Genomic DNA, 13,079 nt, shown 5'->3' with positions numbered 1-13,079 from the left:
GGCTGTGGCACTAATCTGGAACGCAGTGGTTCTGACCTTAGGCTTGTTGGAAACGAGATGTTGGGTACCCGAGTTCCTGTCACTTTCTACAGAGTTTCTTGCTCTTTTGTAAAGTAGGCAATTCCTTCCTGACTCCATTGTCCTTACCACCTTTCAGTCCTGCGGGAAGTCCTGAGGTGAGACTTCTGGAAGCCTGTTGGTTGAACCTAGACTTGCTTGCCTCACACTTTTTGCCCTCAGCCTCTGACATTGCCCTCTTGCTGTCTTTCTACTCTATGGCCTACAAATGACTGACTTTTGCCCGTTGGGTCCTCTTTTGTGATTTAGCGAGTCACTCTCTTCAGCTGGATTTGTGTGACCCTCACAGCTGCTTCCTGCGTGGTGATGTGTGGGGCTTTGGGAGGTGAAGCATGCCTTCCAGTTCCCCTTTTCCTGCTCCCATTCAGTCATGTCTTGTATTCCACAGATTCTGGCTGTGACTCAGTAACTGACACGGAGCCTGAGGAAGAGAGAGCTCTTCCTCTCTCAAAGCAGACAAGCCTGCCTCTGGAGACATCGCCTGGGAACCTGATGGTGGTGCAGCCGGACCGCATTCGCTGTGGGGTAGGCATCCTGGGGGCCTGGTAGAACGTTGACTTCTCAATTAGATGCTTTTGTTGCAGGAAAGGGTGTGAGGGTCTCATGATGCATCTTATTATAACCACAGGCATCTCTTGGGACCCACATCACCAGGGCCTTGGATATGAATAGCTCCTTTAAGTCAGAGGAGTAAACCTGGGAGTGTGTGTGTCATTGGTGCAAGAATTCTGTTCCATGAATGTGTAACATAGGGCAGACAGGACACCAGCATTGATACTCCAGATTTAGAGGCCCGTGTCTCTTCCTGCTGGCCCAACACTGGCAAGGGGAAGCAGCACATTCTGGGAACCTGCTTCTTCATTAACTGGCCACTACCCTGGCCTCCAGGAGGGCTTTAAGGTTTGATGGCTGGCACTTACTGGCCAATATTGCTTGCTAAAAAAATTGGCTAAATACTCAAGTTGTATGTGGCTAGCATTTTAGGGTGGTCATGTATTCACAAGTGTGCTGTGTGTGAGACGTCATGATAGTTTAAATCCTACCATAATATTTGATAGTTTTAAACATTCTTTTCTTCCCTGATTTAAAATGTGAGGCATTTTGGGTAGGTTCGAGCAGCAAAATGCTTTCTTCATGGATACATGCTGTTTGCTGAGCTAGCCACTGCTGTGGATATCATGCTGTATAAATAAAATGCTGATTGGCCAGTAGCCAGGCAGGAAGTATAGGTGGGACAAGCAGAGAAGAGAATTCTGGGAACAGGAAGGCTGAGTCAGGAGATGCTACCAGCTGCCACCATGAGTACCAACATGTAAGATACAGTAAGCCACGGGCCATGTGGCAAGGTATAGATTTATAGAAATGGATTAATTTAAGATGTAAGAACTAGACAGCTAGAAGCCTGAGCCATTAGGCCAAACAGTTTAAATGATGAGTCTGTGTGTTTCTTTTGTAAGTGGGCTGCGGGACTGCCGGGGCTTGGCGGGAGCTGGAGAGAAACTCTCCAGCAACAAGCCACTGTGGCTTCTCAGCACTACAGAGCATGAGGACTTTGGCAGTGGGAAGTCTGGGGTCTGACCTTCTCTGCAGCTGAGGCTACAGATGCCCTTCAAGGGCTCCTCACACAGGAGTTGCTAACATTTCCCAGACTAGATATGACCCATAGACATGTTTGGTTTGGATGTCAGAGTGTTGGTGTTTCTCAGATTCTTGTGAGTCAGAAACTGTGATGTTAGGCTTGAGATCTCTGCGTGGGACATGCATCCTCTAGCCTGGTCCCCACTGCTCTCTGAGCGTCATTGTTTGTTTTTAGTTCTGGGGTGTTGAGACAGTCTTTCTACACAGCCCAGGTTGGCCTGAAACTTGTGATCCTCTTGTCTCATTCTCCCCAGGGCTGGGACCACACCTGGCCACCCCCTGTTCTGTAGACTCAGACTGTCACACTCTTCCCCTTCACGGCTAGGCCTGTGTGGACATTGCAGCCTCCCATGGTTGTGTGGTCAGACTGCCAGGGCAGTGGGAAGGATGTTTGGGGCCCATGCGTGCTTCATCCCACTGGCTCTCCTTCCTGCTTCCTCTCGGCTGCCTTCTCATCCAGGATTAGCCTAATTGCCTACTCTAGGTCTGTGGGCCCAGAGTGCCTGGACTGGGGGTGGGTCCTGATTGCCATCAGAACTGACACATATTCATTTGGGCTCCTCGTTTTTCTGAGACAGGGTGCAGGACCAGGTGTGTAGCAGGAATGATGACAGCCACAGAATATGTGTTTGGTTGTAGCAACCTTCAGCAGTCGGGGCCACATACCCTCCACTGTTACAAAGCCCAAGCCTGGCACACCCTTCTGTGGCCCTTTGTAAAGGGTTGTCATGACAACTATAGAATAGTTCTGGAATGAATGATTGAGGACTACCTCTGACCAGAAATCTCTCCTCGCCTTTCTGGTTTTAGGGAGGACCCAGCCCTACTGCTTTGATCTAAAATGAACATTGCTGAGTTCAGCAAAACAAGGGACAAGTTGAGTATCCCTTACCCAAAATGTTAAGGACCTGAAGTGTCTCAGATTTTGAATTTTTGGGGTTAGAGAGATGTTGGATTATCTGCATTAGAACAAAATTATTTTTGTTTCATATACATGTTATATACAGCCTGACAATAGTTTGATGTAGCATGCATTTGTGCTTCGGCCATGTTAATCAAGTGTGGAGCTTTCCACTTCTTGTGGTATCAGGTCAGAGCATTTGGGATTTTGGAATTTTGGATGAGAGATGCTTTGTCAGGCAGTGCATGAGGTCTCATAGTCATCTGGGCATCTTGCTAAAATAAAGACTCTGGGGCTGGGGATGTGGATCAGGTGGTGGAGTGCTTGCCTAATATGCATGAAAACCTAGCTTTGATCCCAACACCACATAAAAAACTGGGAATTGTGGCATACACCAATCAATTATCCTAGTAATTGGGAGGTGGGTATGGTGAATTCAGGTGTTCAAGGTCACCAGCTACAAAGCAGGTATGAGGCTAGCCTGAGCTCCATGAGAACCTGCTTCCAAAAACAAAACAAAACAAAACAAAAACCCAAAAAACAAAAAAACAAAAATAAAAAAACAAAAACAAAAAAACAAACCTGTTCTAAGTGCAGACCCTGATGCAGTGTCCGGAAGTACCTCACAGTTTTCCTGTCTAACTTGCTCCAGGGGTGGCAATGCTGTGGGTCACTTGGCCACACGCAATAGCAAAGCTTGTCTAGAGCAGAGTTTCTCGTATTTGGGGGAGGACTTAAAAATAAATAAAAGTTTTCCAGGCATGAATGCACATGCCATTAAGTCCGGTACTGGGGAGGCAGAGACAGGTAGAGCCCTAAATTCAAGGCCAATGTGGTCTACATAGCAAGTTCAGGACAGCCAGGACTACATAGTAAGACACTGTCTCAAAAAAAAAAAAATCCAATTATTTGATGCTATAGATTTTATAGAAACAATTTCTTTTCTGCTTAATTTTTGAAACTTTTCATACAATTTATTTTGTTAATATTCTTTCCCTTCCCCCAACTCCTCCCAAATTTTCCCACCTGGCTACATGTTTTTTCCTCTCTCTCAAAAAGAAAAAGAAAGGAAAAGAAAAAAATCCTATTGAACCAAACCAAACAAATGAGCACATAAAAACCACGGAATTAATTTTATATTTGCCAACTACTGAGCAGAAGGCCCACCCTGGAGTGTGGTTGATATACCAAGTCACATTTTGTTGGAGAACACTGATTTTTCCCTTTCCCAGTAGGTATCATTGTAAATAACTTTTTGGTCATGGGTCGGACTTGGTGCTCATGTGAGCTTCTACGATTTGGGATGTCTGGCTTGGACCTATGCGGGTCTTGTGTGTGCTGTCATAATCTCTCTGAGTTCATCTGGGCATCACCCGTGTTGTATCTGAAAGACACTTGTTTCCTTGGAGTTGTCCACCACTGGCTCTTAGAATCCTTCTGCCTCCTCTTCTGCATAGATCCCTGAGCCTTGAAGGGAGGGGTGAGCACGTCAATGCCTCGCTCACTCCCTTCATGTTGTTCAGTCATGGGTCTCTGCGTTAATTACCATCTACTGAAAGAAGAGGCTTCTGTAGTGAATGTTGAGCAATGTACTGATCTATAGGTACAGCAATATGTCATTAGGAGCCATCTTTTTGCTGTGTTTATTTAGCAGAATAATAGTTTTCCCCTAGTACCAATGACCTATACAGTTTTTGGTTCTTGGCCTCACTAACAGTGTCAGCTGTGGATTCTATCTCATGGAGTAGGCCTTAAAACCCATGGTTTAAAAAGTGATTGGTTACTCCCATAACATTTATGCCACAAACTCACCAGTATGTCTCACAGGCAGGTCACTATTGTAGATGGCAGGGTTTATAACTGGATGATATTGATCGATGATGACTTTTCTCCTCCGGTAGTGAGTAGAGCACCTTCCATCACCGTGAATGCTAGTCAGTAGGGGTGAAGTTTCTAGTTGCGTACCAGCTTGATCTCTCCATGTTTGATGACATGAGTGTCTCCAGCAATGGGGTCCTAGTGTCGGGTTGTAGGGGTAACCAATAGCAATGGCAACAGCATGTAGTGGTTTTTAGGGAGCAGTCTATGGGATCACTTCAGCCAATGACTCTAAAAGATGCAATCCATTTCTGGTACTGGGACTTTTACTTGGTAACATATGATGTCTAGTTGAGGCATGGTTTTCCCCATTGTATGGTAACACCATTTAAATTGCTTTTATAGGTGTATAAATTTAAAAAGCAATCTTAAAATGTTATAAAATGAAATAAACATCTATAAGCCCTAGGTTTAAAAAAATTCATGAGTGCAATGAATAGTTTCCATCTAATTGCTGTAAAGTTTATAAATGTTTAGTCTGTTTTCCATAAGTTGCTTCACTGGGTTGGTAGCCTGTGGTTCTCTGTCCAGCACTGGTCTGCCAAGACCCCCTGGCCAGGACCCTCCTCACTAGAGAGTGAGCTGGGTCTCAAGGAGCTGGGATGCCCTTGACCCAACTCCCTGAGGGATACAGGAGGGAGAGACACTACTGTCTTCCACTCCAGGCAGAAACCACTGTGTATGTCATTGTGAGATGCAAGCTGGATGAGAAGGTGTCGACAGAAGCAGAGTTTTCTCCTGAGGACTCGCCCTCCATCAGGGTAGAAGGCACACTGGAGAACGAGTATACGGTTTCAGTGAAGGCTCCAGGTAAGTGTGCTGACCGGAGAGTGCGCTGCTCAGCTGCCTTCTGGAGTACTGCTGTTCTCAAGCTTACTTGCCAAACCATCTCCAACCCTCGGCCTTGTCCACCAGCATTGCTAAATCAATTTTGTAAAAAGCAGTGTGTCATTTTGATTGCGTGTCCTGGATTACCAGTAAGGTTTAATAATTTTCCACATTCATGACTTGTCGCATTTCCTCTTTGGTGAATCGAATCTTTGTGGTTGGTGTATTTTTAATTTTTCTCTTCCCCCTCAGAACCTCTTCCGGTAGTACAGACTTCTTACCCCAAGAAAAGCACGTAGTACAGACAGCCACAGAGCAAGTTGACTGAGTCCACTGGCCCACAGAGGCAGGGATAAATAGTTATTCTCTAGCCCTTGGTGACAGCTGGCCTTCATACAAAGCACCTTAAACCCTAACATTTTTGTTGCTGCTGTTCATCAAGGCCTGAGGAAGTCAGTAAAACAGGCTGGAGAGCTGGCTCAGTGGTTAAGATATCCTACTCTTACAGAGAAACCAAGTTCAGTTCCAAATGTCACATTGGACCCTTTGCAACTGTCAATAACTCAGTCTCCAGGAAGATCTATGCCTCTGGCATACTTGGGCATCTGTACCAATATGCACGCATGCACACATGCACACACGCACTACTGATAATTACGCAAAACAGATGAAAATCCTTTGACAATGCAATTGACAGCCTGATAAGGATGCTTATTTTATGTAAGATCACACATGCTGGCCTGCTCCTCTCCTCTGACCTTCCCTTCCCTTCCTGCTCACCTCTGACACGTCCTTCTGGCCTCAGTGAGCTTTTTACCACTCAAACATAGCATGTCTGCCCATGACCACTTTTCACAGGAACCTTGTTCTTCCTGGAGGTTTACCAGTGTGTCTTGTTCTGTTTAGACCTCTCATCGGGAAATGTTTGTCTGAAGGTATATTCTGGGGACTTGGTGGTATGTGAAACCACCATCAGCTATTATACTGACATGGAAGAAATTGGGAACTTACTGTCCAGTGCCGCCAATCCCGTGGAGTTCATGTGTCAGGTAAGGCTGCTGAGAGGAGACCCGAGCTTTCTGGGCACATGACTTCTCTCTACAACCTTGACTGGGAGGAGCTAGCTGGATTTGAAATCTGACCATCTTCACTATCTTATGTAGGCCTTTAAAATTGTGCCCTACAACACGGAGACTCTCGATAAACTGCTTACGGAGTCCCTGAAGAACAACATCCCTGCAAGCGGACTGCACCTCTTTGGGATCAACCAGTTGGAAGAAGAAGATATGATGACAAGTAAGTCAACAGTCATTTTAGTCGTAGATGGTATAGCTACACCCACGTATACATAGATGCTGTCCACCTGGGCTGTGTGCTGTGGGAAGGGCATGTAACGTCTTCCCTCCCGGCACCAAGGTGAATGAAAAGACAGGGGATTAAACCTAGCAGTAAGTATGAGGGTGCTACAGGTATGACACAGCATGCTTTTTTACAGAAATTTTTTAAACAAGTAGCTATATCGTCCAAAATCATGATAGAAAAGATGGTGAGTACAGAAGCCAGTGACATAATCATCTACCATCATCAAGTATGATGTACTGTACATAATTGTGTGTGTCACACTTTCATACGGCTGGCAGCCAGCCCAGTAGGTTTCATTCACACCAGCACGTCACCGACAAGTGAGGAATGCATTGTGCTGTGAGAGCCGCAGCATGGCCAGCGGGTAGGAGTTCATCAGCTTCATTCTAATCTGGTAGAACGTCTGTGTCTGAAATGTCATCACACGGCACACAACTGCACTCGACTCCCTTCTAAAATTGCCTGTGGGTCTCACTTACCTTCTGGGTGGAGTTCAAACTCCTTTGCCTGATCACAAGCCCCGGGGGATGGTTGCTTGCTTCTGCCGTTGCTTATCTCTGCATTCCCTCTTAGTGGTCCTCTCTTCCCAGACAGCGCGTATTTCTTGAGTCTGTGTCTTGCCATTCCACTCACAGAAGCGCCATTTATCTGTCCCTGCCTTGGCTGCCGTTCTTCGGGTGGCTTTCTCTTTATCCCCTCAGGTAGCATTTTCTCTGGAAGGAAGGCCTTCTCCAGTCCTCCAGGAGTCTATCCCACCACCTGCTGAGGGCTCCCCCAGCATGTTGGGCCTTCTGTCCCACAGCTTGCCTGCTGTGGCTCTCTTTTGTACTAGGCTGTCAGCTCAGGGAGGGGTCCTCAGGTGCTTCTCTTTGTGGGCTTTAAGCGAATATCTGTAACTTGAGCAATGAGCAGGCCCTGTGCACGTACACTGTGGTAGCAATAGGAGCCAGGACAGTCATACCACATGCCTGGGGATGCCACCTGGAATGCTGCACAGGGTACCTGTTCCTTCCCCCACAGTGGCACTTCACAGTGGTACCCAAGTCTCTGGTTGCCTTCTGACTAGTTCCACCTGCCTGTAGTGTGGTAACCCTAGGAAGAGAATTGCCTGTCGGGCCTTCTCCAGGGGCCATTCTCTTTCCTGCTGTCTCTCTCCATTCTCCTACTATGGAACGTTCTCATCTCATCACTGTAAACATTTCTACTCTGATTCTGAGGCCCAGGAGAGAGCATCTCGTAGCCTGACTGCTGCCAGCCTTCTCAGTGACCGCTGAGTTCCTGCTTCATATTCCTGCGGCTCGCAGCACCTGACAATGTAGGGATATTTTCAGACCTTTCATCCCAAGGAGCATATATATCTTGGTGAACAGGAAGCTGGATTTATCATTTTTAAAAGGACAGGGCCAGGCTCGGAGTGATGGCTCAGTGGTTAAATCACTGTCCACACAAGCAAGAGGACGGGAGTTTAGATCTTCAGAATCCCTTAAATGCCAAGTGTGCATGATGATTTCACTTGTAATCCCGGGCTGAGAAGGCATAGACAAGGCAAGAAGGCTAGCTAAGGGTTGGGGATTTAGCTCAGTGGTAGGAAAAAAAAAAAAAAAAAAAGCTGGCTGTATCGGGTTTGAGTGAGAGACCCTGCCTCAAAGACTACGGAGGAAGAGCGATAGTGCAAGATCCTTGACATCCGCCTCCACATGCATGCGCATTTAATGCACTTCCCTTATATTTGTCTATATACTTGCAAATACACATGCACTACATCTCACACATATACATGAAAAGAAGAGAAAATAAATAAACACATAAACTGACAGGGCCTAGAAATCAATTTTTATGAAAAGGAAAACAAAATTACCCCTAAGTCTCCAACATGAGTCTATTTCTTTTCTTGGTATATTTACAAAATTGGTAATAAGAGGTGAGTGGATAGACTTCTTTCTATTTGAACATTTCCTTTGTTTTTATTTTATGTGTATGGGTTTTTTGCCTGCATGTACGTCTGTGCACCATATGTGTGTGCAGTGCTCTCAGAGGCCAGAATAGAGTGCTGGGTCCCCTGGGACTGGAATTAGAGATAGTTATGAGCCACCACATGGGTGCCAGGAATCAAGCCCAGGTCTTCTGGAAGAGCAGCCAGTGCTTTTAACTTCTGCAACATCTCTCCAGCCGGGATCTTCTTTCTCTCAGTCAGCTCAAGGCAATAGTTTCAGACCAGTGTTGAGTGTTACAGAGAAGAACAAAATGGGATTCCTATCCTGCTCTGTGGCTGCTGTTTAAGCCTTAGAAATCAGCATGGCTTGGGGTTGGAAAAATAGCTCAGGTGTAGAGCAGTCACTCAGTACCTCAAGCTGTGAGTTGAATCCCTAGCCCCAGAGAAAGAAAAAAGAAAAGGCATCATTTGCTAAGGATTTTCCACTCACTTTAAAGCAGATGATGTGTTACCAAGTACTAGATCTACCAACTAAAATATCATCGAGTGCAGGAACATTAGAAGTTCGCCAAAGGAAGCAATCCGATGTTAGGTCAGTCAGCCCATCAGCAATGATTAAGTGCTTACTGCTTACCATACTTAGGCTCATCAGCTTCACCTCTGGGAGCAAAGGTGTTCTATGTCTTCCTTCTTACCCTTCAGTTAAATTCTTCCTGATGCTCTTTTAGATCAGAGGGATGAAGAGCTGCCCACCCTGTTGCATTTCGCTGCAAAGTATGGACTGAAGAACCTCACCGCCTTGTTGCTCACCTGCCCAGGGGCTCTCCAGGCATATAGTGTGGCCAACAAGCATGGCCACTATCCCAACACCATTGCCGAGAAACACGGCTTCAGGGACCTTCGCCAGTTTATCGACGAGTATGTGGTAAGGTGAAAGGGAGAAAGACCCCATGATAGGACATGCTCTGAGTGGTTCCAGACCTGCCGTTTTCATCACAGATACAGATGGATTTTGTCTCTAACATGTCCTCATGTGTCTCTCTGGCAGTAGACAGTTTTTGTGGGCCTGAGTCCAAATTCCTGTACCCACTTGGTAGCCACGTGACTTTAAGCAAGTCACAAATTCTCTCTCTTCCTCTTACCTCTAATTTTATTCTTATTGTTTGTGTATGAGTGTTTTTCCTGTATGTATATATGCATACTACATGCATACCTGGTGCCCCCAGAAGGATGCATCAGATACCTTGGGCCTGGAGTTATTGATTGTTGTGAGCCGCCATGTAGGGACTTGGAATAGAACCCAGGTCCTCTGCAGGAGCAGCAAATGCTTGTTAAAAGTCTAACCAGTCTCCTCCCATTTCTTAAAATGCAGAAGGAAAGATCCTAAGAGGGCTGTTCAGAGAGTTGTTTTTAGACTAAAAGGAACTGACATATGTAAAACACTAAGGCCATTCCCAAAATATTGACAGGAACTTGCACAGAATGCATCTGCTCAGAATGCTGAGCCCTCTCTCCACCTACCTCCAAGGCTCTTTGGTGGCATGTCCCTAGCTACCTTGCCCACCTTTGGGCTTAGGTAAATTGTGTTAGAATTGGTTCCTTCCTTGGTGAAGGCCATAGTAAGGCTCTACCCTGAGAGACATCAAGGTGGCTGACTTTGAGACCTTGTCCCTGCTAACATCTAGTCTCTCTCTGAGCCTCCGCTTGGATCTGAACTTTAACCTTCTTGGCGGCTCATCCTTGGTCACTGACTTCTGAGTCCTGCTCTGAGTTTAACCTTGCACCATGCCTGGGTGTTATCTCATGCCCAGGGTTGCCTCTACTGTCTTGGAGGAAGCTGTTCTTGACTCCACTCCCTTTGGGTGTTCCTCCTTTTCAAACTTGCAAGGGGCACCCGAGACTAGCTCATCTGGCTATGACCCCCCAAATAAGCAACCAGACTCGTGTGGTCTTGCTTGCTGTCTCCAGACAGGAGTGAGCCTGACACCGCCGCAGAAACCTGACTCTACTCTGTGATAGAAAATCTGTAAGGCAGTGGCACCAAGGGACACAGAAGGGCTTCCGATGTCTTGTGGACTACGTATTGTTTCCAACAATCACAATGGTCTAAGTCCTTGTTTGGGTCCTCACTGGCATAAATGGGCATAAAGGCACTCATAATCTTCTCTAAGATTACTCACTTGGCTTTGCTTCAAAATCACGAATGTGCTAAGCACCACATACCAACTCTCTTGAAGTGGAAGAGTCTAAGACCTTCACCTCATAAATGAGGACGGAGAGAGCCAAGGTGATTGTGCCTAGAGCTTCACACTGGTAAAGGCAGAGGTGGGATCTGAACCCAGTTCAGTGCTGTCGCTTGTTACCTTTCTCTGCATAACAGGGGAGGTGTAGAGTCATTTTCAGAGGGCCTTGCGTTCTAATCTGGCTCACATTTCTCATATCATCTTGACCCCTAGCTAGGTCACCTTCTACCAACGCCACCGGATGGTGTCCTTGCATGATGCTCATGGAGAGTCAGATTTTACTTGTTTGTCTGTTTGCCAAGCACCACACCTGGAGTCCCCACTACTAAGGACCTGTTTGTTACTTGGTTCATTTGGGTCTTGCTGGGAAACCTAACACACTGTCAACCAAAGGTGACCTTTGTCGGGTGATGCTGATGAGGAGGGTTTCTGTGGTTTGACCCTGAGGATTGTGACATACCACCGGAAGGACAGGGCTGGAGACGTCCCTCAGGGGGCGCTGGCCGCACAAGTGTGGGGGCATCGCAGCATAGCCCTTCCCAACCACTGTGCAGCTGTGTGGTCCCCTGGGTCACTGCTTCCCTCTAAGCACCCAGCGGGATGCAGTACAAGGATCAACATGGAGACTGTAAGGCTTGCAGGGAAGAGCAGGTTTTCTGAGCTTTGCTTTTTCATCTGTAGATGAGGGAGAGTGGTGTGCCTTCAAAGGAGGGCGGGTGCAGATGTGTGCCCAGTGTTGAGCCTGAGTCTGACCAGGTACTCATGAGGAAGCAGTTTTTAGTTTATGCCCTCTGGCACCCAAACATTCAACCAGGATGTAGGTACTTAACTCTGTGATTAGTGTTGGAGGAAGACACAAAGATTAGAACAAGAAGGATAAGGCAAAGAAGAGAAAAGGGCCTGTCAGGTGAGGAATGCCAACACCCATTAGCGACTGTAACCCTGATCCGTCACTCTTCCCTTTGGCCACCACAAGCCCACTTGGCTCTGAGTCTGCCCAGCTAGCCAGGTACCTCGTGTTCAATGAGCCCATCTTCCCTTGTAGGAGACTGTGGACATGCTGAAGAGTCACATTAAAGAGGAGCTGATGCATGGTGAGGAGGCTGACGACGTGTATGAGTCCATGGCCCATCTGTCCACAGATCTGCTCATGAAATGCTCCCTTAACCCTGGCTGTGATGAGGAGCTGTACGAATCCATGGCTGCCTTTGCCCCAGCAGCCACAGAAGATCTCTGTAAGTGGCTCAGCCTAGTTCTGCTTCTATCCTGTTGCTCAGAAATGGCTTTCATAATTCTAGTCCAAAGGGGGGAAGCCCCTGATTACCTCTGCAGCCACCCCGGTGAAGCATGGGTGTTGCCACAGCATGAGGGCTGCAGTAGTCATGTGTCATAACAAGCAGAGCCCCTCTCCCAACTTCCTCTACTGCTTGCCCGGAAGTCACTAGTCTTGACAGCATGGTCTTCCGATCAAGAAGCTCTCTCTCAGCCCTGCCGGTCCAGTCTGGCCCTTTTTATAACAAGCATTTTACAATGCCCCACCCCGCCCCCTTTTCTATCTGACGTACAATTCATGTATAACATCAGCTACTCACACATGAAGCTTTTTGGCTTTGTTACACTTCCCTAATTGAGCTGTAAAAGAGGAATGAGTGGAGAGGACACCTAGGCATGCCGGCATGAAAAGGCATGAAATAACCCTGTGCAGGCAACTGCACCCCAGCCACCACCACCAGCCTTCAGAGCGCCCTCTGGGGGCAGTGGGCCACCCTTCAGAGAAGCTGATCTGAGTGAGATTGGATTTCAGGGCAGAGGCAGGTGGGGAGGCAGGTGGGCACAGCTGCACGCCCACCCTGAGGCTTACTGATGTGTTACTGTCGTGTACAATGAAGTGCTCAGCACTCAGAAATGCTGCCCAGGACTTAGTTCTCTTTCCCTCCGGGTCTACTTAATAGATTTAAGAAAGACAAGATAAATATCCACCAACCCATCGGCTTTATGGATGGATGGGTTTCTGGGAGGGCTAAGCTGAGGTCCTTTCAGGGCCTGCAGGGAAGGGAGTCTGATTTTTCCAAGCATGAGAGTATGGAAAAGCCATCCCGAGGAGTCCTCAGAGGAGGAGGCACAGGCTGTCTGGGAATCAGAGGTAGCGTAAAGCACACCCCTACCCCCACCCTACCACCACCCCACCCCCTGCCCCAGAACCTTTGGGGAGAAGGAG

The 13,079-nt window shown here is 47.2% G+C and overlaps 1 protein-coding gene across 1 annotated transcript in view; it reads left to right on the top strand.

The window, feature by feature from the left end:
* Positions 1-13,079, top strand: part of Pik3ap1 (phosphoinositide-3-kinase adaptor protein 1) — a 116,255-nt gene that overhangs the window by 52,552 nt on the left and 50,624 nt on the right. The window contains exons 3-8 of the mRNA XM_036192865.1: positions 467-603; positions 5,161-5,305; positions 6,230-6,372; positions 6,487-6,619; positions 9,347-9,543; positions 11,907-12,096. Coding sequence (XP_036048758.1) covers positions 467-603; positions 5,161-5,305; positions 6,230-6,372; positions 6,487-6,619; positions 9,347-9,543; positions 11,907-12,096 — 945 coding nt within the window. The remainder of the gene's footprint in view (positions 1-466; positions 604-5,160; positions 5,306-6,229; positions 6,373-6,486; positions 6,620-9,346; positions 9,544-11,906; positions 12,097-13,079) is intronic.

The sequence above is a fragment of the Onychomys torridus genome, chromosome 1, assembly GCF_903995425.1.
Source record: "Onychomys torridus chromosome 1, mOncTor1.1, whole genome shotgun sequence".
Classification (NCBI taxonomy): domain Eukaryota; kingdom Metazoa; phylum Chordata; class Mammalia; order Rodentia; family Cricetidae; genus Onychomys; species Onychomys torridus.
The sequence above is the reverse complement of the archived record's forward strand: the minus strand, read 5'-3'. Positions and strand labels throughout refer to the sequence as shown.